The sequence below is a fragment of the Lipophrys pholis genome (genome assembly GCF_963383615.2).
Source record: "Lipophrys pholis genome assembly, chromosome: 10".
Taxonomy (NCBI): Eukaryota; Metazoa; Chordata; class Actinopteri; order Blenniiformes; family Blenniidae; genus Lipophrys; species Lipophrys pholis.
In genome coordinates this window covers 5,458,108-5,485,687 of record NC_137640.1, presented here as the reverse complement: position 1 = coordinate 5,485,687, position 27,580 = coordinate 5,458,108, and the positions used below count along the sequence as shown (strand labels likewise).

Here is a 27,580-nt window from a genome sequence, read left to right as displayed (position 1 = left end):
CCTTGCGGTGTACGCTGTGTAGCAAAGCGAGCACACCCGAGGTCGACGTCATTCCAGTTCCTTGGTATAATTAGCCTGACTGCACACACGGCTAACAGTTAGGCGTCTTGTTAACACAAGAAAGCAGGTTTTGTCATAATATCTAAAAAAGAAAACGCTCCGTTGAGAATGGCCGGCAGTGCGGGAGAGTGGTGCCTGATGGAGAGCGACCCCGGGGTCTTCACGGAGCTCATTAAGGGTTTTGGTGAGTGACCGCTCCGCTCATTCATTGTAACGTGGCTAACCGACAGCGCGAGCTCGCTAGTTAGCCGCGCCGATGCTAACGGTGGCTCACAAACTGTTTTCTCCTCCTCTGGAGAACAAAAATGCCACGAGTTACGTATGTTTCGCCGCCACCCATCATTGGCATTGTATGCGGGTGTTGCGTGTCGCGATTGAGCAGCTTCGATTCACTAAACAAGCGTGCTAAACGGCTAGCATTACTCAGCGTTCAAAAACAACGGCGGGTGAAAACAAACCCGAAATGAACTCATTTGTTTTGCTCTGCTCTCACCTCACTACTGACAGGAGATTTCTGCCACTCTTGCCTTTGCCCGTCAATCTAAACCAGTTTGAACGAATCCCTGATGCTTTACTTTTTTTTTTTTTTTTTTTATTTCAGGCTGCAAAGGCGCCCAGGTTGAGGAGATATGGAGCATGGAGCCTGAGAACTTTGACAACTTGAAGTATGTCCATGCATGCAGCAGCTTTATTTTGTGTGCTTCGTGTTATACGGGCTATATTAATGTGTTAACCCCCCCTCCCCTTTCAGACCAGTACATGGGTTGATTTTCCTATTCAAGTGGCAGCCTGGTGAGGAGCCTGCTGGATCAATTGTCCAGGATTCAAGACTTGACCACATATTCTTTGCCAAACAGGTACATTGAGAGTGGAGTTGAGTATGTTGGTTGTTGCTTTGTCCCTGTTTTGAGCCAGGATTGGGCTTAGGGGTCTTTCTGTGTGGAGTTTACTCATTGACCATGGATTCTATTGGAAGCCTCATTTCCTCTGATAACTCTGAAATCACTGGGTGGACTAGCCCAGTTCATATGTAGCAGTGGTTGGAAAAAGCAGAACATGGTCCGTGTGAAGCTCCCACATTTGCAGCAGTGTCATGGCCTCACAAGGTCACTGAATTTTATGTGGAAAACATAGGAGGTAAACAAGACCCATCGAGCCACTCTGGGCTGGGTTTTTCTACTTGGACGGCCCCCACCAAACCCAGGTATTCCTTTTAAGGCTCTGGAACTGTGGAAAAGGCATTAGTTCAGCCTGCCCTGGTCGGTGTGCAGAGGCTGAAACCGTCACCGAAGGTGTTCTTTTCTCCCAAGTCCAAAAGGAAAGGAAAGGTTGCACTGCCTTCTGCCCTCACATTTAAAGATAAAGGAGCAGTCTGCAGTGGCACCGTCTGTGTCCCCTCATTTCACCACAACTCTACAAATTACCGTCATCCGTGGCATAGTGGTTAGCACTCATCTGAAAACATCTCTTGGAAGCCAACCTGTGTGGAGTTTGTATCAGCCTCCTGTACAGTCCTTAGTCCCAAAATATGCATGTAAAGCTACTTGGTGAAGTTGCATATAACCATTGCAATAATGTGTCTCACAACATTTTAAGTGAAAATGCATTGTTTTTGCATTTTTTGTTTCAGAAAAATTTTGAGTTTACATGGCAACGCTTTGAAAACAATATCCATTTTCACATAAATGGTAGAAATGCAGAAAACTATAGGTAGCATGCAGAGCCGTGAGTTGACTCCCAAACTGGGAGTCATGACCCTCTGGAGGCAAACGTTGTCGTTCTGTAAATGCTCAAGCATGTACAGAAGAACAATTTATCACAGCCATGGTGCGCATGCTCAGTAGGCGCAATTCAGAAACATTGTTGTCACATTGTCACCACGAGCACTTAAAAAGGAAACCGATAAGGGACTTAAATGTAGATCAGCGTTATTCAATCATCACATTTCATAAATATGTTAATGTGTTAGGCACGATTATTGCAATGTTCTGTCTTCTCCCAGTTATCGGATTCTCATGGTGAACATGCTCAGTTGTAGATTTTCACGTATTACAGAAAAACCAAACCAGACCGAATGCGGACATCCTGCAGAAATCCTGCCCCTGTTAACCAGCTAAATATCACTCTGTAAAGTGTTTATGCTGCTTTGTTTTTTTTAAATTTGAGTGATCCTCCAACAGTGTACATTTACTACACCATCATCTACATACACGGTGACACGTTTCTTACATACAGATACTGAGTGGACCTGTCCGATGACCAAGAGAAGCTGAAAGGAATGTTTACATTGTACCGTTCCGTGGTTGTATTAGATAAACAAACCAGTGGCCTGACATGCAAACTGTGTTGCAGTCTGTGTAAATATTTCCTCAAATAGTTTTACGAGCATATTCATTAAATTACAATAGTATGCCTAATTAACACTTTATCTGTTAGTAATACTTTACTATGAAACATTAAAGTGTAACTCATCCCTTCCGAATGAATGCATTTCTTCGAGTAAATATGAAGCATGTGGTCACTGCACTCGTAGGACAAAGTGAACAAGAGTGTAATTGCAAAATACTTTTATCTGTGCGGTGGTGCAGTTCATCCAAATTGAATTCAATAATGAATTGTTGTGCACTTAATGTCCAAGGTCCATTCAATTAAGTACCACAACAGTGGGAGGATGGAGTCCTTTATTCCATCAATAGACCTCTTTATTGGTGCTAAATCTTGAATACGTCCAGGAGTGACATGTGGGTTCTTCACACTGCCGTGTGCGCAGTCATGATTGTACAATGCCTTGCTTTAAATGTACAGCAGAGTTCTTGACTTTGCTCTTTATCTGTGTGTTTTCAGGTCATTAACAACGCTTGTGCCACGCAGGCGATAGTGAGTGTTCTGCTTAACTGCACCCACTCTGACATGGTGCTCGGAGACACGCTGACGGAGTTCCGGGAGTTCTCACAAAGTTTCGACGCAGCTGTATGTCACTGGTATTTTTTTAATTAATTTTTTTCTTTTTTTGGTTTTCATCCTGCTTGACATATTATCATCAAACATTAGAGCTACGATCCTTCAAACTGTAATCGATTAGACAGCAGCCTAGCCTTGCTGTGGGAAATGAGACGTATAAAAGAGTTGATAAATTGCAGTTATATTCCCAAAGTTATTTGATTAACTAATTACTGCACTCTGGCCATCAGGCAGAAGTCAAGATGGGAAATATTTAGAATCGACAAAGTCAAGAAGCTGTTCTGCATCTGAAATGATGCTGGAGGAAACTAGTGATGGCCTAATGAACCTCAATGAACCGCTGTCTTTATTTTCTAAAGCCACTAGATGGCGCTGCCTGTTCAAATGAAAGCACACTTCATTGCCAGTTATCTAGCCTCTGTCTTTAAACCAAGAGCGCCACCTGGTGGAGTCAGAAAATAAAGAAAGTGGTTCCTGTTTTTTCGGAGGAAGTCATAGCAGATTTCTTTCATAATTGAATTTGTGTCATTTTTAATTAAAGCACAGAAACATAATTTATCATCTTTTATGATATTTACGCTAGTCAATGAATCACGATACATTTCTGATATATTGTGCAGAACTATTTCATACAGTTTCAATTAGATGTTTGTATAATCAGTAACGGGGAACATGAGGGGAAACGGTAGTAAACAGTTGTTTGCCCACAGCTGAGTTTCTTGAGGAAAGAGTTACACAGTCAGCATTATAATCCTGCTTCTTCGGCTCTCCTCAGATGAAAGGTTTGGCTCTCAGCAACTCTGAAGTGATCCGACAAGTTCACAACGGCTTTGCCAGGTAAGCTTCCCGCTCATATCACATCCAGTGAGAAGAGGGTCCGTCTGATTGGCTTCACGCTATTTTTAGCTCCCCGCTCAGACCCGGTGAGAAGCGATTGGCTCGTCTGTTGCTAATGCACCAGTCGGCTTTTAAAAATATGAATAAGTGATGATGATTCCTTCAGCGGTCACAGCTGGTTCGGTTAATGAAATGCCTAAGAAAACGGGTGTTTCTTTTTTGCTCTCAAACTTTGTTTTCAATAGTTTCATACGCTCACCAACCACTTTGCTGGTACACCTACATAATTACAGTCGGCCATTTTCCTGTAAACTGATTTTTTTTCTTGTCTATTCACTGTAATTATTACATCCTATTTCCCAAAACCAAAACAAGATCCTGGAAAAGACTGCTTCAAACAAGCATTTATTATCACGTTTTTTTAAGTTCAGTGCAAATATGAGTCCAGACGTCTGTGAAGAGTGTCGATGGATAAAAGGCAAACACCTTCACGTAAACACTTTGACATGAGTTACATTTAACAAAGATTTAACTCTCATAAAGCTGCATTAAATAGTCCAAACAAGAAATTAACAGTGAGATCATTGATTTGTATGGAAAAATTAAAATTTTATTATTGTACGGGGATTCGTTGTGATCACTCGGTTACAGAGAAGATTATTTGGCTTGAACTCAACATTTACATTATTCTTATGCATTATTAAAGTCAGGTGCATTACGCTGCTGGACGTTGTTGTTGTTCTTGTTGGGGGTGTTATGCAAACCAGGGAACATCTGAAAATGTTTATTCCTAATTTATAATGGAGGAACATTTTACATTTTCAAGGACATTGTTTTGTATTAATGTTGTGTGTACAAGCCAGTTTTTGCAAATATGTCATCTTAAACAATTTGACTGATTTGGAATAAGAGTTTTTCTGTCCTTGGAGGATACTTTGGGTGTTTTCACGTCGAGCAGATGAGGTGAAATCAGAGGCTCCGTTTCCACAGAAGCGGCAGAACCACCGATGATAAAGTAGTTAGAATGCCGGACGACCCAGTTGGGTCTAACTTGCGCAGACAGTTTTAGGCACAAACGCGTGTAAAGACTTTCCCTCGTGAGGAGTCGTTCACCTTTTTACGATTTCAACGCCATTTCTTTCTCGTCCGCAGACAGCAGATGTTTGAATTTGACGCAAAGTCGTCTGCAAAAGACGAGGACGCCTTTCACTTTGTGAGCTACGTTCCCGTCAACGGCAGACTGTACGAGCTGGACGGACTTCGAGAAGGACCGATTGACCTTGGTAAGTTGAATTAGTTTTAGTTTTGTTCCTCCTGAAGTTTTTAGTTTTGATTGCCGGCCTATTGTTTAAAAATCCCTCGCTGTGCGGCCCTGCTGTGCACAGCTGATATCTGTCTTCTTGACCTCTGTGCGTTTCCTATAAGGCTGCCACTTCAATGTTGACGTGCAGCTCTGAGTTGCTGTAAACGGCCCCATGCGCCGTCTTACTCATTTCTCTCTTTTTGTTGTTTCTTCTTTGCCACCAGGCGCCTGCAACCAGGACGACTGGATCAGCGCAGTTCGCCCAGTGATCGAGAAAAGGATACAGAAGTAAAGATTTTCTTTTATTTAACCGATCTCCGCTTCACCAAACTATGTTCTCCTGACAGTTTGTCGGTCGTGTCTTTAGGTACAGCGAAGGAGAGATCCGCTTCAACCTAATGGCCATCGTGTCGGACAGAAAGATGATATACGAGCGGAAAATTGCAGAGCTCCAGACTCAGCTCACTGAGGTGAGTGGCAGCAGAAGAGCTGCAGACATAACAGAGAATAATTTATTCTTTTGCTTTCTCTCCGCCTCCCCCCCTCCCGGAGGAGACATGTAAAATGCATCAGCTGGCAACTTTTAAAAGTTCGAGATCATAGCTGCAGTGTGCTCAAGTTAAAAATACACAGACTCGCACGTCTTTGTGTCAGATTCGGCCTCAAGCCGTCGAAACTTGCCGAGATGCAGCCGTCTTACAGCATTTAGAAGAAAGTCGGTTTCATAAGAGATCTTAGAATGACAATGCACTCTTATATTGTTTTTACCACACCCGTCAACGTTGCTAAGGTGTACTGGGCGCGCTCAGAGCGCACTCCACCTGCTTTAGTGAAGCAGGGTGACACATTCAACTGATCCACGTCAGGAAAAACTCGACTTTTCAAGAGTTTAGATCAGAGGACTGCAACCTTGATGACCGAGAGAGAAATTTCTGGGATTTAAAAAAAAAAAAAAGAAATTTAACTGGAGAGTTTAACCTTTAAATTGTGTTTCATAGGTTATTTTTTTTTTCTTTTTCTTTCTTAAGCTTTTTTATAGCATTTTAGTTTTTGTGCTTTTTTTTTTTTTTTAACCTTTTTATCCAAGAGATTGGTCTGTAAATAAATGAAAATAAGAAAATGTGTGAGACAGATCCCCACCAGAGGGTGCCAGATAGAATGAAACATCTGATGGTTTGCATCTAATGTAAGAAAATAATTATTTTACAGATTTTTCTATTAACATAAAAGAGATATAAAGACATCATATCTTCTCAGTATGTGTCGGGGACCATGTGTACAGTTACTTTATGTATAATTCTTTGTATTTTTTAAGGCAAAAGTAGTTGATGACAGCCAGGAAAGTTTTTACTGGCAGTTTGATTAAAGGATAATAAGTTACACAAAGTACCCTCGACGAGACCTGGTACTTCTGGCTTGTGAGGCGAGAGTTCCAACCACTCCTCCACCTTCACCTCAAAGTTTAAACTCTCTTCTTTCTCCTCCCAGGACGAGCCAATGGACACTGACCAGAGCAGCACTTTCCTCAGCTCCATTCAGTCAGAGATCGCCAAGTACCAGCTCCTTATTGAGGAGGAGAATCAGAAGCTTAAAAGATATAAGGTGGGTCTCTTCAACAATACACTCCTGTGTGTTCTTGGGGGACTTAAGATTAATAACACACACACACACACACACACACACACACACACACACACACACACACACACACACACACACACCCGCTTTGACCCACATTCGTGTTCCCAACAGATTGAAAACATTCGACGAAAGCACAACTACCTTCCTTTCATCATGGAGCTGCTGAAGACGCTGGCAGAGTACCAGCAGTTGATACCTTTGGTGGAGAAGGTAATGCACCCTCTTTCTGTAGCTCTTTGCTTTCAGAGCTTAAGTACTTTGACATTTCGAAATCAAAAACATGCACATTGCTTTAATGAGTTGTTTGGGTGCTGCCACTAGGTTTGTGTTTGAGGGGAAGATGATGAAAAAACGGCTGTAACTGTGACGGATGTGATCAAGTTCTTTCTTTGAGAAAAATATCTGAATTATCTTAGAAGCAGAGCTGCAGTTAGACGTTTGTCCACCAGAGGGTATACCTAACTCTTAAATATTGTTTACAGAAGAGAAATACCTTACTAATCCCAGAGAGAACCTCCTTGTTGCATCGCTCCACACAAAATAAACAGAATAGAAGTTAACATATCAATAAAATGGGTATTATTACTTCTATATATTCTGTGAATATAATTGAAAAAGATTTCAGACTTATTGTAGTGAATTCTCTAAATTCAATCAACAAGTATGGATTTGACGGTTTCATTCTGAATTAAAACAGAAACACGAGTTTCATTTGATTCCTGGTTCAACTGTGCTTAAAATGACCTTTACTGGTGAAACCGGACATAAATAATAATTTTGGAATTTGGCTGGCGGGCTTAAAAATATGTGGAGGGGCTGCACGTGGCCACCATCTGTTAAAGATGGCCGCCGTGCATAAACCCTGTGTGAAAAATCTTTTATGTGTAAACTTTGTTTTGTGAGATTTTCCTCGTTTCAGCCTCAATCACTTCTTCTTACCTCGGAGTTGCTCTTTATTTGATTCTGATTGGACGTTGCGCTCCTAAGAACACGAGCAGAAGAGATCGGGGCCTGTGATTGGTCGAAAGCAGGGGCGTCAAACATAACGCCTGCAAATTTGCACTGGCCTCCAAGTCATGCTGTCAGTGTGAGCGAAAGTTATTAAGAACACCCATAATGCAACAGCTATAGAAGAAGCTTATTGGACATTTCACTTTATTTTTTACAGGTATTTATTGAAATTATCTTTATGTAGTGATTGTAGTCTTTCAGTTGTAATTTTGTTTTGCTTAAATATAGACATTTGCATTACTTGTACTCTGCACCGCAGTAAAAAAAAAAAAAAAAATTTAAATTTAAAACTTATTGAGCCACCAATCAAGATGAAATTGGGCTGAATGTGGCCATCAACCAGGAAGAGTTTGACACCCTTGATCTAAAGACTGATCAGAAGTCTCCATTATTCACTTTGAGGCGTTAAGTGGAGGCCCATTATCAATATTTTATTACAGAAATGAAAAATTTGACTTTTCACCAAGTCGTCTCAATGCATTTCCTGTCAAACGTTGCAGCTGAATTGAAAACTTCCTACAGATGACACGATTGTCCAGTGCTCACCATAGATTGACCAAAGGGCTGAGAATTCGTCCCTTAATATTTTAGTTTTAATCTTGCAAACCAAACGACAGGAGGTGTCTTGTAAAGTTGACGCTCAGCTAAATTAATCCACATCGTTCCTCTGCTTGTTTCCCCAGGCGAAAGAGAAACAAAGCGCCAAAAAAGCCCAGGAGGCCAAGTAAACAACAACCCCCCCCACACTTCACCAGAGAAGCCTCCTACCACACCCACACACACACGTGTCCATCCATCCATCCAGACCTCCACACTAAATCTTGTCATCTACGAGCCACACAGCAGCTACTGGTTATATTCACACTGATGACCGTGGAGCGTCTGTGTGAACCATCCTGACGTGGATCGGCGCTGCAGGTGAAGCAGAGACTGTCGTCCGGAGGGAAAAAACAAACCGTGTTGTTCATCAGCTCGTAATGCATGAATCGAGGAAAGCTGTCCTGTCTTATTTTCATAATAAAATGTATTGATGTTTGTGAACTGCTCTGCCTTGTTTTTTGAGTCTAAACAAACCTCTCACTCCAACTTAATCTTGAGACTTAAATGGGGTTTTTTTCTCCTGCCTTCTATCACTGGTGTGAAACTTATGGTCTGTGTTGCTCAATCCGGGTACAAGGTGGAAACGCTGTTACTGTACATGTGCACCACGACCATAGTAAACGGCGTTTCCACAAGTTTCCTCTAGACATGTGCCAGTAGTTGGACAAGAACAATGGTAGACTCCAGAGAGGCATGACTTTTCTGCCATACCCAAATAAATGGACATTAGTGGCAAACCATGAGTAAAATATAAAAGGGAAACTATTAATATGCATACACTCATGCACAGTAAACAGAAATGTAAAAGAAAATACAAATAAAACAGGTGGTAATTGGAGAGATTTGATGTTTTAAAAAAAAAAAAAAGTCCCACTTGATATGAAACTTCAGTTACGTTTCACTGACTTTGATATTCTCCGGCTTTAGTAAGTACATTAAAATAAATAAATGAGGGGTTTATTGTACACATACCCAACAAACTGCTCCGCATGTGCCCCTATTGACGGACCTTTGGCTCCACCTGCTGGTCAAGCAGTGGAATAACAAACTTGAAGGCGTTTCAAACTTTTCCACCTGAACAAACCGTCATGGATTCAACTAACCGGAGACAGTGTCTCTTCTTTGAAACATTTCACTGTTGACTCATGGTTGGTATGAATGTTGCTGTGTTTTGACCTCCTGAGCTGCCGGCTCCTTATAAGAGCATCGTTAAGACGGGGACATGACGGAGTTTAATGACACTTGTTTTTGTTAGCAGGATTCCCGTAACGGCATGTTTTGAACAGGAGAACCCATGGTGGTGGTGGTGGTGGTGGAGGTGGCCCTTCCGGCTTTCTCCTGTAAATCGACTTTCTAGGTCGAACAACAGAGAGAGAAAGAGATAGAAAGATATGTGATCATTTGAACGAGTTATATCTGCACTTGAGCAGGTTGTGCGTACATTCTTGACGTATCCCGCCGGTCCGCCGGCCAAAGTAGGACGTGGCCCGTTTCTAATTTTGGAGCGTGCGTTTTACGTACACACCTCGAGTACGTCCTTGGATCTGGTCCCAGTCTTCCGTTGCCAAGATCGTGTCTGGCAACAAAAGAAGACCCACAGGTTTTACCGCCGCTGGAGGGGAGACCGGCGGGGACAAAACATCTCGTCCCTCCTCCTTGACTGTCGGGAACACGTGGCCGAGCGAACGCCTTCAGTGCCACGCTGACTTTTTGTTGTCAAACTGGCATTGCTCTTTAACCGCTATTCTATCTGCTCTGTTGGTCTGAGGTTACAATTTACAGGATGTACCGCGCCATGGGACACCACAAACCTTCAGAATAACAGAAGACGTTCAGGGCACGTGTGCTTTGAAAGCGCAAGGGGATTGTAACAAAACAAAACAGCAAAAGATTTGTTTGACAACTATGGTGGTAGATCAAAGGTCAAAAGGTTTGTTCATTTGAAAAATAAATGTGATTGAAAAAAATATATATATTTTGAATCTGATTGTTCAAGGTTTGATCTTCAATTTTGAAAAATTAAAAACACTGTACTCAAAATAAAAACAAGGGTATGAAAAGTTTTTTCACTTTACATATAATTTTGGTTCAGCTCTGGAATTCTTTTGATAAAATCTTTTATTTTCATTTTTCACTCTTAAATATAGGTGTTTTTTTCAGAAATGCAGCCCTTTCTTTTGTAAATAAATTATCACATTATTGGTTGCCGTTATTACAATTTGAAAGGGTTTTGTTTAATGGTTTCAATCATGTGACGTAAGTGGCCATTCCATAGGTTTTTTAAAAAGGAAGACACGAATGATACAAGTTTAAAATGTTTATTAGTGATTTATTGTTTGTAGGAGCAGAGCTGTGTAAAGAAAGTAGTTTAAGTAAGATTGTTTTTCTAAAATGTTTGAATGATTGAAATGTTGTTACCTGTTTGTTCTGCCTCTGCTGGTGTTCCGACCAAAAGATTCCCCCGGTCGGCCGGTGCATCGAAAGAAGGTTCCGGGTTCATCCACTCTGTTACTACAGGAGGGGTGTCCTGGGTTTTACCTTGAATGAATGTTGTATATTTGTAAAATACAAATGTTCATTGTTAAATTAATAAAGATATATTTTTTTGCGGAAATATTTGTTATCACCGTTTTAATTGTTGAGAAAATTAGAAACGTTGTAAATGTACCTACCTGTACTTACCTGTGCTGGAGTATGGTGCAAGCCAATCAGTTCCATCTGCTATAAAAGCAGCCCTGCTTCCTCTGCAAGCGGTGGATTCTACATGGCATGTTAGGCTGCACAACGTGTGTGTACACATTTTATTGTATATATTGTAAAGAAATGACACGTGTGGGTCTCCACTGGAAATCCGCCTCAGCTCTGCTTTGTACCTCCAGAATGCAGTCGTACTATTTTGACACGACAAGCGTCACAATCGGTGTCAGAAGGTGGGCCTACGCTACAGGGTAACTGAGGATGACGGCCAGAAAATGGCAGACTGGATGACGAGATGATCCTGACGAGGGGGTGAGTGCACCTGCTGACCAGAGGGTGGAGGTAATTAGCAGCCAGAGATCAGCACCTGGAGAAAGAGAAGGAGTTGGGATGGAAACGCGCGCAGCACCTAATTCAACAAATGCAGTCTTTGGTAAACCAATCTACCAGACCAAGAGCAAGATTTGGCTCCCCCTCTAGACCAAACCGACGATGAAGATGAAGGTACCGGTTATTGCGACCATATGTGCTTATGGATACTACCAAAGTCTGAAATCACATCAGAGACTTGCCGTCAAAGATTTCGGTCCACTGAAATGTTCCCTGAAGAAAAACCCTAAAGAAGTGCGACTGAAGGATTTGTTCTCAAAATGGGTGAAGCCTGGAAAATCTACAAAACAGGAAATGTCAGAGACGCTGATCTTGGACCAGTTCCTGACGATGATGAACCCTGAGCAGGAAGTATGGATCCGTCAACGTGACCCCAAGACGGCAGAAAAAGCAGCGGAGCTGGCTGAGGTCTGACATCCAACGACGCCACCTATGGATGAAACTCCCCACATTTCCAGGGAAGTCGAGACAGAGGACATGGACACAGAGACCAAGCCCAAAGTAAGTCCAATGGGGGGGGGGATTATGACCGTCTAAATCTAGGCAATCTACATCTAGCAGCTACCAAAAGCCAAATCCTACTCACTGGTCTCATAAGCGCAGTGAAGAGGTCAGATGTTACCTGTGTAATGGGTTAGGCCACACCCAACACTTATGTCCACTAACCAATGAGCCAAAACCTTCCCTTTACTGTGCAGCGCCTCGACCTGTTTGGTCCAGTCGGAGTGAAACAACCCAGAGAGCTCCTGCTGCTCCTGTACTGATTAATGGCCACCGCACTACAGCGCTTTTAGATACCGGCCGGTTTCAGTCTGTGGTTTCTACCAACCTGGTGTCAAGGGGGAAGAAAATGGAGTTGAGGACAAGACCTAATATTGGCTGTATTCATGGTGATGAACACCAACGTGTGTACATATTGTTTGTATATATTGTAAATAAGTGACACTTGTGGGTCGGCACTGGAAATCTTCCTCGGCTCTGCTTTGTACCTCCAGAACGCAGTCGTGCTATTTTGACATGACAAGTGTCTCAGATGTCTTATTACACTATTGGGTTATTACGTTGACGTCGTGGTACTTTGTGGTTGAAGTGAAAGGCAGAGAAAACTATATTGACATATTTCTATAGCATTGCAGATTAAGTGGTTATTTTTAAAATGTAAATCTTGCACACTGAACTGTTTCCATGATGTCAGGTATCATCGTTTGTTGTTTGGATTAATTTTGTTAAAATTATGTGTAGAAATAATTACTATAGTGGTAAGAGACGTATATTATATAGGATATTTTTAGTTGTGGTATGTCTCAATATATTAAACATGAAACAAAGCACAACATAAAAATTAATTTAAATTTCTGCTGAAGAAATTCTTTCAGTTCTTATTTTTAGTGATAAACTTCCCTTTTCTTGACTGAACCGTCTGAAATCAACCAGTGGGTTGTTTGTTTGTCAGCTTTAACTTGTTTACCTTTAGTTGTTAGAAATGACAGACAGTTGGTTTAAAAAGTTTGTGAGGTTTAAAAAAAAAGGATTTACTATTTCTCTTATTGTGGATGTAAGAAAATAACAGATGGATATAGTTTTGCAGTACTTTGGTGAAATTGAAATAAAGGTCCTCGATGTGCAAAGAGAACATTGACGTGGCCTTTACATGGTTTAAATTACAATCTGTGACTAATACATTGGGTACAGCTGTGAGAAGTAATACTACATATAATTAAAGACCTTCGAGAATAATGAACAAGTGACAGAGTTTCCATTTGAAAACAATGCAGAGAGGACGTGTTCCAGATTAGACTGACATTTCTTGTTTGCTTATTGTGCCAGAGATTCAGATTCACTGTTATTCCAGGAGGAATTACCTGCAACCAGATTCAGGTCCCGGGTGGGGGCGGGGCCTCGCCCGCTGTCACTCGGTGTCCTGTACTTTAAGCACAGAGAGGCCATTGTCACGGTGTGGGAACTCTGCTAAAGGAAGAGGAATGCAATGTTCCCAAAAGACGAGGAATGTTGTGTTCGCCGCGTAGATAAGCACCGAGCTTCTCAAAGCTGACGCGCAAAGTACACGGCGTTAAAACGAGTATCTCAATGTATCTCGTCATTTCCAAGAATAACTTTGTCCATGGGAGACGCATTGTTAGTCCTCGGTTTTCCCAAGGGCCTGGCTCCTTTATGAACTTCAATAGAGGTAGTAATTCTTTTTTTTTTTTTTTTTTTTACAAATTTCTCTTATTAATGAAATGCCAACAGAGTATCTTTCTTTTTTTATGTCAATATAAAACGTACTTATTTCAATTGGGTTGAAGCGGCACAAAGAAACTCTTTTAGCTCCACAGGAGCACGTTACAAGACACAGACTGCAAGCAATTTTAAATATTGTAAAATATCTTGCAACAAATGAGACTGACGAGACCTCAGGAGGCTGAACGTTGCAAATAATATCAATATGAACATTTCCTTTTGTCCTCTGTTAAAGAAAGCTTTCCATTTGGTCTGATAGAGTTGCTTAATAAGAAATCTATAATAACCAAATTTCTATAGTTTTATCATCTGGAGTTTCAATCCCTCACACCTGAATATCCTCCATCGCGGCATCCGTTGACCACCTCGCTGGCCTGCCTTGTGTTACTCACTATTTTTCTTTTTTTTTTTTTTTTACGACTATATTTTTGGCCCAAGTGGACATCATCTCAGTCATGGTGAGCTTCTCAGAGATAAAAAAGAATTGGAAGCAGAAAATAAGCGCTGTAATATTCAAGCTGATGGTTCTAATTCTAATACCCTGAAACCTCCTTTACACAAGTCTGAGTATGTGTGTGTGTATATAGATCAGGCGAAATCCTTGTTAACACTTTACCAGTGAATTATTTAAACCGCAAACATAATTAAGCAAAACCTTTGTTGCATTTAATGTAACCAGAGTTACATGTCGCAGTTCTATCGAGTGCACCCTTACATATGAATCCATTTCTCAAGGAAGCTTTATCATTTCAAAAATAAACGCAACAGACACACTTCAGCTCAGGGAATATGTTTTTATTTTACAAGCAGTCCAGCTGCTGCCAGCTTAAATTAAAATCACACAATGCAAAATCCAATAACACACCAACATTTTACAGTACGTAGTGTTCTCTCAGTAGTCACATTTAACGACAACAATGGAAACAGTGGATATTGTCAGTCAAAGTTGCGGCGTTTTGTGTAAACTGGTGCAAAAACAGCAGATAAATGACAACAGGGCTGCGCAGGAAGTTTAAACAACCCCTTCACCGAAGTGTTCGGGGAAATCCTCAGAGAAAATACGTTGTGACAGCAGCGAGATGTAAAGTGTTTTGACAGACTGCTCAGCTCTGGATGTGTTTTCTTGAAGTGCATCATTGCCTGAAGACAGCGCAGCGAGGAAAGTGCAGGTAAATGGCCGCGGTGATGAAAATGCTATCTTAATCCCATCCGCTAGAAATGGAGCAAAGTGCAGCATCCAACCAAATCATCTCACACATCCGCGTGGAGAGCGGCTTCGGTTTTTGCATTTTCCACCCTGTCCGTTAATGCTAATGCTCTGAATTTGCATTCGGGTCTATTATCCTGACGCTGTGCCGGGAAATGAACATCATCTGCAGTCTGTCCAATTCACCGCAGTAAACAAACGACTCCAGGAGTGGGCGTCTGCGTCGACTAGGACTGGATGTACTTGCCCTCTCCCTTTGACGCCGCACACAGTTCTTTGTAGAGGTCAGAGTGGATAAACCTGGGGTACGAGTTGTTCTCCATCAGGCAGTAGATTTTCCTCTGAGCCACCAGGAAACTACTCTCACTGGGCTCATGAAGGCACTGGCTGATGGCGTTTTTGGTGTGGAAATCCAAGTTTATCTGTGATCAAAGAGAAACATGCATTTATTAGGAATTTAAAGCGGAGATGACAATGACATAGTACAGATATTTTGTTTTTCAAGGGCAGTCCCAAACTCACTCTGACTCTTTTTTTCATTATACATTATTGTTATGATACGTTAGCAGTAAACGGCTGTCGTTTTTTGTTTGTTTTATTACCTGCTAAGTCTTTTTATAAAGTCCTAATAGTAAGTATAACGATTTATGGCAGGGGTGTCAAACATAAGCTCCGTGGGCCAAAACTGGCCCAGCAAGAGGCTCCAGTCTGGTCGAACCACCAAGCAAACTGTCAAAATGTAAAAAAAAAAAAAAAAAAAGATTTTGTTTTTTGTTTTTCAAACCAATTTTTTATAAGTAGTGGACAAAACACAACACTAAGACATTGGTGATATAGCGTCAAAGTCGTGCTGTCAGCGGAAGTTTGTAAAAACATGCATAATGCAACAGGTAAAGGAGAAGCTTTTCGGACATTCAACTGTATTTTGCACAAGAAAGTTAAATTAAAATTGGATTTAAATTGAGATTCTTGTCATTTTCCATAGTACTTTCTTTGGGGTTTAGTGAAAATATAAACATTTTCATCATGCATACTCTGCACTACAACATAGAAAATCTTTTGTTTTACCGGTCCAGTCCACTTACGATGAAATCAGTATAATGTGTTTGATACCCCTGCTTTATGGGATAAAACACCCAGCTTTTACATCGTTTCTGTAAAATTAGCAATGCAAGTAAATCTTTTCTGAACACTTGTAGCATGTTGAAAAAAGGATTATGAAAGCATTTTGAAGACATCCATTGAGGATTTTAGGGATTTTTTTTTTAACTATAAATTGTGAAATGTAATGTATTTTTGATCAGTTTGACACCTTACAACAAAAAGCTCTGGGTGAAACTGCCCATTACTAAATATCCTAATGACTGAACCCCCCCCCCCCCCCCACCCCACCCCCGCCCCCGCCCGACAGCCAGCTCTCCTGAGGCCCCTTCCACTACCACTACAGCTTTAAAAAGCCCTTTGCCTTTACCTCTTTTGGAGCTTCGTTTTTTACGAACTCCTCGTAAATCTTGTTGGCCTTGGACGTCATGTCTTTCTGCAATTTGAGTGCCTTGAAATCTTCACATGCTGTCCAAAACTCGATGTTCTCCTCGCAGAACTCTGTCTTCAGAAAGATGCGAAAGGCAGCTTTCCCATCTGTGGGAGGCAGAGAATAAAGATACACAGAGAGAGGGAGGGGGGGGGTTAAGACTTGGCTTGCGACATGGTCTGGCTCTTTGCCCATTAATCTGAGGTACAGTAAGAGCGAAGCCATCACAGGCTTCGTTTTATTGGAAGCCAATAAACGGCTTTCCATTCTTCAGCTCACAGTTACCGTGTGACCTTTGAGACTCTTATGGAACAATGCACTGACAGACAGGGTGAATGATACTTACATTTATGACTTAGCAGTTTGTCAAGTGACTGTGCCCATTGGTTGACCTCATCGCCGCTTGGCCTAAAGGGAGAGGACAGGAAACATGCAAGGTGTAATTATCGGGCTACGCCTGTAAAACGTCACCGCGGAGCCTTTAAACTGATCAACGGAGTCTTGCATTGCAATGAGAGATCAATAAAAGTGCTCGTCTCACGACATTTTTACTGCACGTGTCATTATTTAACACGTTAATCTTAATAATTAAGATACATTCATGTGCATGTAGAGAAGGTAAAATAACACTCCCATCAATATATTAAAGAAAAATAACTCCCTAACTTACACTTGGGATCTGTGTCTCTTGGGATGCATGATGGACTGGGGAGAGTTTGTCTTCAGGAGAAATCCTATCCTGTTCCTCCAGTTCTTTCTCCTGTGGAAGCCAAAAGGGTTCACCCATTAGTGCAATTCTTCTTTCACAAGGCCGACAGGAACTCCCTCACTAGAACAGTGACTTACTTCATCCCCTTCTTCTCTGCGGGCTGGTCGGTGGGTTTCACGCAGTCAGTAAACGCCATGTTTTGGGCTGTGAGTCCGGTGAGGTGCTCTCTCATGATTCAGTCTCCTGCTCCTTCTCCCTCTTGACTTGTCTGCCAACTTTATAGCTTCCCTGCATACAGGATCCACACAGCTGGGGCGGAGAGGTGGGCCCTGGATGACAGCTCCTCAACCTGATTGGCCCGCGCCGTGTAAATACTGCGACTCGCCCTGGTATGACTCCCACAGCCCGAGGCAGTAGTAGGCTATCGCTGCATAAACTTTCCCTCCCTCAGTATCCTGCGGGCTCCATTTTTTATTTTTTTTAAAAGAGTAACATCAAGATGTGACGTACGTGGCACACAGAGTGCCCGCATTCCTTAAATGAAGCCGTGTGGAGAAGTAATGGAACTTGGTTCTCATTTCAAGTGTTTTCCTCCTTTTTAAAAATCTTTTATCTACGCTTATGTTAAGATTTTTTTACATAAACACACAAAGAAAAAAGGCTCAAGGAGACAGACAGGGGGATTTGTAGTTTAAGAAAAGCATGTTAAATATATAATTAGTGGAGGGCAAAACGGATTTATTTTATTCAGTCTGTTTACATGAGTCTGGCTTTATGTTGGACCACTAGTGGGTGCTGTTGTTTGTTTTTTTAGGAATGAAATCGCACACGCAGAAAACAAGATGCTGTAAATATTAACGATGGTGAGTTCACACTTCCTATAGTTACTATGGCCGTAGTGCTCATTTACAGTAACGGCATTTCTGAAAAGTTGCCTTCTACCAGGTTTCCATGGAGCACGAGTGAGATTGTTTTCAAAAGGTGGCGTTTTTCCCGTTTCCGCAGACGGGCTGCGCTTTAGGAAAATGTTTTGTATTTCGTGGCTCCAAGCACAGACAGCCAAAACTCTTGTTTTCTGTTTTCACTTTAAAATTCTGTCCTGTAAACGGAGCTTAAATGACACATTTTGAAAACATGTTTCATAAAAAAAATTGTTTATTTATAGTCCACAACTGTCTCACTAGAATCTATTACATAATTAAAGGTTTATAGGGGCGGGTGTTTCAAGGCATCGAGCATGAGAACAGCTTGCATCATGGACAACAGCCTAATAATATCATATAAAATAAACTTTTAAAAGTACACCAGCAGGAGTAATCTCAGGGCCAAGAAGCTGTCTTTACGCAGCAAGATAGTTCCCTCCTTTCCATTTTTCCATGATAAACAAACACGGAGCAAACTATAAATTATTTTACTCTTTACTGGAGAGAAATTAGAACATGAAATAAGTTTAACCCTTGTGTGGTGTTCGTATTTTTGTTACTCAGCCACTGTTCATGGGTCTGCTGGACCCGCTGCATTATAGAAAAGGGACACTGGAGGGGGGAGACTAGAGGGAGAGCCACACAACTGAAGGAGAAGGACGGGGAAGCTCCATGGGGGGGACAAAGAGGCAGGGGCGCTACAGGTAGGAGAACCAGGGACCGGGAATCCAGAGGTTGCGGTTGAGGAGATGCTAAGTAGTACGTTCTGTAGCTCTAGTGGGTTTGTTCAGGTGAGGCACCAGCAATCTCCTCCTGAATACTCCTCTTGGTGGCTGCAGAGGTAGAGTTCTTGGAAGATGTTTTCTCTGGATTTGAGGCCTGGCCACACCTTCCCCAGTTCCTTGAGAACGAGGCATCTGGAGTTTCACTCTGGGTTCAGTACCATCCAGATGACACAACATCCAGTATGTCAAAGAATATTGGGTTTTGATGCTACTGGCCACACATTCTCCTGTCCCTGTGTAGGGTACTCATGAGTTTCCCTGTAGAACCTTGTAAGTTCTAAGGAGGAAGTGGCGTCATGGGCAGCCCAGAACTTTATACCGTACTGTCTAAAAGGGCAGTGAGATTGGTTCCCAGAAGACAAGAGGGTGAAATGTGCAGGAATGTGGGAGCAGACGGGTGGTAGTGTAGGGGGGGGTGTACAGTATGTGGACATTAAAAATTTGTTCTGGTATATGATCTTCACAGAAAATGAGCCAAGGCCAATAGGTCTCAGTTTACAGAATTAATTAACAGTATGTTTTTTTCTTTTGAAAAAAAATGAAAATGGGTCCCACAGACCCGAACACCATACAAGGGTTAAGTCAGGAAGAGAATTTCTAGCTACACACACAAAAATGTTTCGACATCGTCCAGCATGAAGAAACTGCAATGATAATAATAGTAATAAGAATTCACGTGCTACCTTTTTTCCACTTTCAATTTTTTGTAACTAAACCATGATAAAAGAAATAAATGGAGGACACAACTGGGAACTTTCTCATTTAAACACATTTTACATCAGAAAGTTTCGGTAGCAGACTGCTGGAGCCACCATCAGTGTGTTCAACAGCAGGATCGAAATGATAAACCACTTAAATAGCACTGTTCTACTCTGAATATTGTAAATAATTTACCTTCACCCCCATGTAAATCCCTGTGTATGTATATGCATATATATTTATCTGACTATCTTTTTATATATACATTGTGTATTCTCTTGTGTGCAACTATCCTGTCCGTCTTCAAGTATTTGTGTAATGTTGAGCTGCTGTGATGACGGAATTTCCCTGTGTGGGATTAATAAAGTCAGATTTTATCTTATATCTCACGTGCTCACTTTTTTTTTTTTGCAACAAAATCACGATTAAAAACAATCAAAATTATGAATTATCTCATCACAAACATATTCATGGTAAGGATTTCATATGATAAATTAAGCTTATATATTTTTTTTTTAAATGTTTTGCAAATGGATTATACCATCTGATGATGATAATCCTATAAAGTAACTCGGATTATGGTGTCTGGCATTTACCCAAGGACGAGACAAAGCGTGTGCAACGTGAGAGCTGATACAAACTCTAAGGACGTATTGTCTCTTGTATTAGCTCGAGCTTTGAAGCAGTACCCGTGCTACTTTCCACGTTGAGTGAATTACTCAGTCAGGGTGTGGATGAGTGAAGCATCATGACTTTTGCCATGACGGCTCGCCGAGACATGACGGCTCAGTACAAAAGTGATGATGCAATATCCTCCTCGCCACCGTGAGCAGGTCGCTTTCAAAAATGACAGCGTCGGCACTGATGAAGAAACTGTTTCACATTCCTCTCATACAAACGTCAGTTTATATAAAGCCCACACAGAATCAGCATGTTCATCGTTTTTCAGTATACTTTTGTTTTATTTGTTTCTTATTGGCCGAAACGTGCAGGAGGATTACACACGACTTGCTTTAACGGCATTTAATAACCATATTTCTGGGAGTAGTTTTGACATGCTTCACTTCAGTCAGTCACCGACACTCCAAGTTAAGCAATTGACCATTTATAGGAACAGGCTATACGGACGGATTTAGCGGATTAGACCTTTTGAGGGAGCTCTGACAAGAATTTGAAGAGCAATGTGCTGCAGCTAAGGAGCCCGATCCTCCTTCAGCAAACATGCAAACATGAGCTCTTATTAAAGTCAACACCACCAAAAGCTTCGACGCCACAGGAGGAGATTTGGAGGGTGCAGCAGAAGCAAGTCTGTTGGCATGAAGGTCTCTGCCTTTGCAACGCATCCTGGTCATCAAGTCCATCCTGTGCACCTCCGCCAGCAGTATGAGGATAATGTCCTGAAGTGGATGATAGAAATTAGATGAGAGGTCAATGTGTTTGTCCGTTTCCGTGATGCTTCAAGTGAAAATGCATGCGGTTTTTTGTGTTTTCACCTCAGAAGAGTTTTGCCTTTATATGGCAACGTTTTGAAAACGACGTCCGGAACTCTGACAATGATGCAGTTTTCATGCTGGGCCACTGGTGGTGCTGTTGGTTGTTTTTTGTAATTTCTTGTCAAAAAGTTGCATCATCCATCATTTGCACTGAGACAAAGCATTTTCAAGAAGTTCCACCTTGGAAGCCATTTTCAACAAGTTGCATTTTCAGCGAAATAGACTCCCAAAATACAACGAAGGTTTTGCTGTCGCGTAAACCTAAAATCGTACCGTCATTTTCCTTTTGGGTCGGTAAAGTACTTAACGGAGCGGCGATATCTGTTCACGTACAGTTTTGCATTGTTGACAAGTTCAGTTAAATAGACTGTATTTATTATAACATTGTAATTCAGTTATTTTTTCCCCCATCTATTTCACAAAAATTTGTATTTATTTAGTAGTAATATATCAAGACTATTTAAGCACTATACAAATCTGACAAAAGAGCAAGATAAAGTACATGATCGCTTTCGTGTGTCTGCCATTATGAGGGATGTATGTTAATAAATCAGTGTACGTCATGCATTTTGAATTACAATGTCTTAAAATCTTTGTTTATGCGTGTTTTTAAAATCGGTAGAAATCCTGTCGCTAGAGTTGAAAGACAAATTTCCTCTGCAGGCTCCAAGCGACTTTTATTTGCTGACTTTATTTTAAGATATAAGACCTTCTGACCAATCTTCTCCTGTATTGATTTAGATTATCGTAAAGTTCCCAATAGAAGAGCGCCGTCTGATACAGCAACCCCCCCCCCCTTTTTTTTTTTTTTTTTTTTTTCAAAGATGTGGGAGAAAGAACAAACCTCACTACTTGATCAAATATATTTTGCACTGGGTGCAAAAATGCAGAAACGTCGATTCATTTGTTTTCTTTTTTTTTTTTTTTTTTTTTTTTTTTTTTTTATTCTTAACACCACTCCACCTGGGGCCGGGGGCGCAGTCGCTGTCACGCTCCAGTATGTTTGATGACCTCCACCATTACAGCTCCATGGTGTCACGTGTTGTTTTGCACTTGTTTTATACAGCATTCCTCCCTGTCACTCCATGATACCACGAGCAAAGGAGCAAGGAAGTGATACTTGTTCGGACAGATCGTTTTCATGTGCGTATGACCCGAAGCACACAAAACCCACATTTGCATACACGTGTGTGGCATTGAAGGTGGTATTGTTTGTTAGTGCATCACCTGCAACACATGCACAGACTGAAAATGTGATCTCTTTGCATGAGCGGTCATGATCTGGTTTTTTTTTTTTTTTTGCATGACTTTAGACAATTAGGCCAAGTGAGCTCGGAACAAACACTTTTGCAATGTTACCGCTGAACCAAACGTTCTGACGGTAATTCGAGTTCTATGAAAACTACGTGAAAACCAAACATCCTAGGTTTTCCTGATTTGGCCTTTCACCATCTTGAATAGCAGCATTGCCACTTGCAGCTCTAGGTTTTTGTTCATCTTGTTAAATTTAGCTCAAGGTAAATGTTATTCTTTTTCTATTACTCCTATTATTTTTATTTCTAATGGAAAAAAAAAATTTGTGAAATGAATTTGGGTGGGCTGTAATAATAATAATAGATAAGTGTCAGCCACTGGTTTTGATTCCGTCTTTTGAATATTTCCTTGCATTCATGCTGCTTTTTTCCCTGCCACATCAGCCCTGACACTCATCTTCTTTTTCGTGCCTCACCGCCTTGATGTCCTGCCCATTGTTGTGGATGTTTGACTCGAGGTCCTCTAACTCCTTCTCCTTCACCTTCCTCCCTCTGTCACACACGTATTCCGTCTTCTTTCCACTGCCAGACCTCCATCAGGTTCATTTTCCACCTGCTCTCTACTCTTACCTCCGATTACGGCGTCGTCTGCAAACGTCATGATCCTCCACCTTTGTGTTTTCTATGGACATGCATGCAAAGGCAACAATATTGACATTGTCTTCTGGTGTTGAGGTCATTGTGAAAAAATTCACTGCGGCCCAGCACATTGTTTGCTACAGATTTATTTATATATACTTTCAGACACGGGTTTTGACCTGCAGTTTGTCCAATCAATGGTACAACTGTGATGAGTCATTCAGTCACCTTGTTTTACGCGCATATGTTTGCAGTTTTGACCTTGCTCTTTGTTTCAGAATAAAGTTGAATTCCCATATAACACCTTGTTTTGTTTTTCACTTTTGTTTCAAGAAAATTCCCACTACTACTAAACTTTTGCACCCTTTATATAGTGTGCATCAGGGCCCATTTGACGCATGCAGCCACTTCAAATGACACGACGTGTTTGCTGTTTATTTCGCTCCAGCATGTACTTGTATGCAGATAACACAATGTACTGCGTCGTTGTTCATATTTCATAGATAGGCTCAACCTGCACGTCTGGTTTGTTGATGAGTAACCCTCACACCACTCGCTCTTGGCAGCAATCCGGTCAATTTTCCATTCGTCAGTTATTTGCATTCTTGTGCACGGCATAGTTGGCAGGGGTTTGAGGAGGAAATGGAAAACTACATGTAAAACATGTAGTTCATCTATTCATCTTTTTAATAAAACAAACGTACAAACAGCAGAGCAGCAAGTATAAAAAAAACAGAAGTGTGATTGTATGGCATGGTCAGTTCTGTTAAACAATAACATAACAGTTACCAGCCAAATGTGGTATTCCAGTAACAATATGGCCCACAGTGACATCACATCCCAGAAGCAGTAAAGGGAAAAAAAAGGGGTGTCTTTTGTGGTGGAACAGGACAGACGTGCATCCAGAGAGAAGAAAAAACCCCAAACAAACTTGACATTTTGTTCTGCATTATCAGTGCTGTAACACATCTGCGTCACCTGCTCTCTGGTGTTGTGGTTATCGCCGGCCGCTGTCTGGCCGCTGCACCGGCTCGGAGCAGCTCTGCTGGGCTGAAAACGTGTGTTTATTATGATGTGCAGACTGTGTGTAAGCATCTGTCTGTTTAGGAGTGGATGAAGAGCAGAGCCAAGTTTCCACTAAGGCACGAGTTCTACGCAGAGGGCCCGAAAAAGAAGGTGATTCCCAGCAACGGTTTACAGAGTTTGTCCTCTTGGTGTTCAGTGCTCTCGGGGTTTTCCTGAGATATACTTGATTACATTTCTCGATTTGAGCTTGTTTTAAAAGATTTTGCCACTCCAACCATTTTATACATCTTGGCTATTTTAGCTTTATAGTCGCCGTGCGTTTCCTAATGGTTTGAGCAGTTTTAGCTATAGCTTCTAGCAAAATGAAAACAATATGTTTATTTACACATCATTTTCTGAAAGTTTCAGGAAGCTGCTACTGTGGGGAAGAAGAGCCACATGTGGTTCCACAGCTGCAGGTTGCAGACACCAAGTATAGGTGCATTCCGTATGCACACAGTTTCTTTCTAAAAAGACAATCATCAAAACTTTTAGGGGGGGTGGGGGAAGCTGCTTTTCTTTCTGAAATGAAATGGCTACCTGTGTCACTTTGCGTTACCGAGCATAATTTCCTGAGCATTACAATTTAGTACACTTTTAAACACAAAAAACCTGAACTTGTACTGCCTGCGGTATACAGGATAAACATACGCTATACGACTACGGTGGCCTTTGAGGTAAAAAAGAAAAGCCTTCTGACAACATCTCCTGGCCACCCTGATACTTTCTGGTTTTGTTGAGGCTGTGTGACGTCTGATACCTTGTAAACCACACATATATAGTACTGCTGGTAGCTTTGATATGACTGTGACTCCCCTTTCCCGTATCTTACGATGTCGAGCAAGTTAAGACAAGAACTGTAGGTCCTTTCTCTTTTTGTAATGATTGGGCAATGCCAGGGAAGCGGCGGCAGAATCAGGTCATGACTTGTCTTGCATGAAGGTGAGACTGCAAAGTTCAGTCTCGGGCAAAAGTCTTTTATCCACATTATAGGAACAACAAAACTTGATTTATCGTTGAATACTTGAAATGAGAAATAGCTCAAATAAAAGACAAAGCCCTCGAGGGTGTCGAACATGAGGCCTGTGGAAAAAGAGACATATCAGTTATAGAAGACGTTTTTAGACATTCCATTGCATTTTGGACCAGTATGTTGGATTGGATTTATGTTGAGATTTATAGTAATTTTTGGTTGTAATTGTTTAGTTTTGCACAAAATACCCTTTCTAACCCTTTTATCATATATACACAAGAAGAAATTGGGCTGTATGTGGCCCCTCAACTTAACTCAGTTTGATAAGCCTGATGTAGAGTATATATATTCTACCATATTATTGTTCATGAAGTTTTATCATTTCGTCAGGACAGAGAGGTTAGGCCAGGGATCTGCAACCTTTGACTAAATGATTCGTTTTTACACTTTAGATAAAAAACAGATGAATTTGTCTGGAACTTCAAAACATGTTAATGATCAGAAATGAAAAAAGAATATACATATAGATATAAAAATTTCCCAAAAACTGATGTTACCTTTATGATGGGTCAACACTAAAATTTAGATCTTTTCTTTTGTTTCTTTGCTGTTGTAGCCAATTTCAGCAATTTCTTCTGTTTTTTGGGGGGGGGTTTCCCACTTCAGCCATTTAAAAATATTTTAGACATTTTAGTAATTTTTTTCAGCCCTTGTGCATTCTGTAATGGTTAGAAAAGTTTTAATCATATTAGCCATTTTAACCTTTTTTTTTTTTTACACTTAAATGAGTTTATCATCACAATTTTGGCTTTTTTTTTTTCATTTCAGTTTTTTTTGAGTCGTGTTAGCTGTTTTGTTAGTTTTTATCCTGGAGATTAGATTTTTTTTTTTTTTTTTTTAACTGTCGTACGCACATTAAAAACGGTTCATTTTTTCCTTAATTTTTTTTTTTTAAACGAATTACCTGAGAGCTTCATGGAGCCCCAACAGAGGGGCTGAGGAGCCGCAGGTTTGACAGTATATCAAAATTGGAATGACTCCCATGAGCTTGAAGGACTAAATCCATAAAACTTGGAAGATGAAACAGAATTATCGTGATTATCTTTATCAAGAGGCTTTTCCAAATGATTCCAACCTTCCTCCATCTTACACATGCTCGGTGTTATTTGCTGTATTTGATGTACTTCAATGGACGTCTTATTAAAAAAAGTCCTCCTTCTCGTCCATCCTTTCTAGGAGCTGTGGGCTTTTGCAAATGCAGCACAATTTTTCCGTCATCTGTTCTTCGATTCAGGGTTTTAGGTAGTCGGCCAGTAACTCTCCTGTAGCTGAAGAACTTTAGACTGTCGAACCAACAAACAGTCCCCTGGAACAAATGTCAACGGTTTCTTCAAATATTTGTCTTATTCTCTCCACTTGACATTTAGACCCACTGCAGATGTCTGCCACCTCATGATGATCTGCAATTTTTAGTCTGTGGTTGAATCTTTGGTGTTTTCAGAGGGCAGGATGTATTTCACATGAAGGCTCGACAGCAGATCTGAGCATCTTCAGGCCCGGGGGCCACATGTGGCCCTTTAATTCAACTTGACCCGCCCTCAGGGTGTACCTGGAAACTCTTGAGTCAAATGAAAATTACTGTTATTGATTTTATTAAATCTAAAATGGTAAAATTTTTCATGTTATTGGCCATTATTGCATTAGTTTTCTTTAGAACCTTATTTAAATATTAATATATACAGGGCTTAGCGGTGACTTGGAGTGAAATTAACAGAAAAAAACTATTTACAAACAGTTATAGAGTCTTAATGTATGTCAATCCAAGTCTCAGTCCTGCTAATTACCTTCGCCAACGTAAGTTATTTGTCAATTTAAATGACTATATGCTTATATAATTGACTGTACACTTGAAAGGTGTTCATCCTGTGGTCTGTGCCTGTAACAAATGGTCTTGGCGGTCATGGATTTGATTGTTTTTCTCCACTCCTTCATCTTACAGTCATAAAAATCATAGCTGGCCACTGGCAGTGGCGCATAATATCCTTCAACAATCCTCCGAGAGCAATTCAGTCAGTCAGCAGCATAAAAGATGGCTCTCAGCAGTGAAATCACACAAATAATAAAAAAAATAAAACGTGTCTGTATAGGAAAGTTTAAAAACTCCCCATGGCAACAGTAGAATAGAAGATGAATAAACACACTTTGATTAGTATAATAAAGACTATTTCAAAACCAGACCTGCAGCCTCTTTCATAGCGACTGAATCAGACAAAACAGGGTTTGGGAGCCGTGAACGCCACGACCCACGCACAAGCTGCCGTCTCTGAACACAAATGTTATGGGTGAATGGACACACCTGAATGGAAACAGAGTGCTAACATTTTACAGAGGGAGGGGGAAAAGTGCAGCCAGTGAGGTGGATATATTTAATTTAATTTTTAATCACATTTCCTACAAACCGGAAACGTCCCTCTTCTCCGCTCCATCGCTCATCATTTGCCCGTGGATGCCGAAATAATCACATTAAATCCCATCATATTGACAATGTAGGGTTGATTACTG

At 41.0% G+C, this 27,580-nt stretch overlaps 2 protein-coding genes across 2 annotated transcripts; one reads left to right on the top strand and one right to left on the bottom strand.

Moving 5' to 3' along the window:
* Nucleotides 1–50: 50 nt before the first annotated feature.
* Nucleotides 51–8,857, top strand: uchl5 (ubiquitin carboxyl-terminal hydrolase L5). Its single transcript, XM_080473309.1, has 11 exons — nt 51–244; nt 662–725; nt 812–917; nt 2,905–3,030; nt 3,797–3,858; nt 5,011–5,141; nt 5,386–5,449; nt 5,529–5,631; nt 6,650–6,763; nt 6,914–7,012; nt 8,497–8,857. Exons 1-11 carry the CDS (start codon nt 169–171, stop codon nt 8,539–8,541), a joined length of 990 nt encoding a protein of 329 aa, XP_080329435.1. The 5' UTR covers nt 51–168; the 3' UTR covers nt 8,542–8,857.
* Nucleotides 8,858–14,521: 5,664 nt separating this feature from the next.
* LOC308115485 (regulator of G-protein signaling 21-like) lies at nt 14,522–17,581 on the bottom strand. The gene is made up of 5 exons (XM_080473040.1): nt 17,326–17,581; nt 17,150–17,239; nt 16,826–16,887; nt 16,420–16,586; nt 14,522–15,370 (listed from the first exon to the last, which is right to left on the bottom strand). Exons 1-5 carry the CDS (start codon nt 17,418–17,420, stop codon nt 15,176–15,178), a joined length of 609 nt encoding a protein of 202 aa, XP_080329166.1. The 5' UTR covers nt 17,421–17,581; the 3' UTR covers nt 14,522–15,175.
* Between the last annotated feature and the right edge of the window lie 9,999 nt (nt 17,582–27,580).

Excerpts from the sequence above, each read along its gene's own strand:
- uchl5 (XM_080473309.1), top strand. The coding sequence starts at position 169 with ATGGCCGGCAGTGCGGGAGAGTGGTGCCTGATGGAGAGCGACCCCGGG. Across the intron at positions 3,031-3,796 it reads CACAAAGTTTCGACGCAGCT|ATGAAAGGTTTGGCTCTCAG; the intron begins GTATGTCACTGG and ends GGCTCTCCTCAG. Across the intron at positions 5,450-5,528 it reads ATCGAGAAAAGGATACAGAA|GTACAGCGAAGGAGAGATCC; the intron begins GTAAAGATTTTC and ends TCGTGTCTTTAG.
- LOC308115485 (XM_080473040.1), bottom strand. The coding sequence starts at position 17,420 with ATGAGAGAGCACCTCACCGGACTCACAGCCCAAAACATGGCGTTTACT. Across the intron at positions 16,888-17,149 it reads AAGAGACACAGATCCCAAGT|GCCAAGCGGCGATGAGGTCA; the intron begins GTAAGTTAGGGA and ends CTCTCCCTTTAG. Across the intron at positions 15,371-16,419 it reads AAAACGAAGCTCCAAAAGAG|ATAAACTTGGATTTCCACAC; the intron begins GTAAAGGCAAAG and ends CTTTGATCACAG.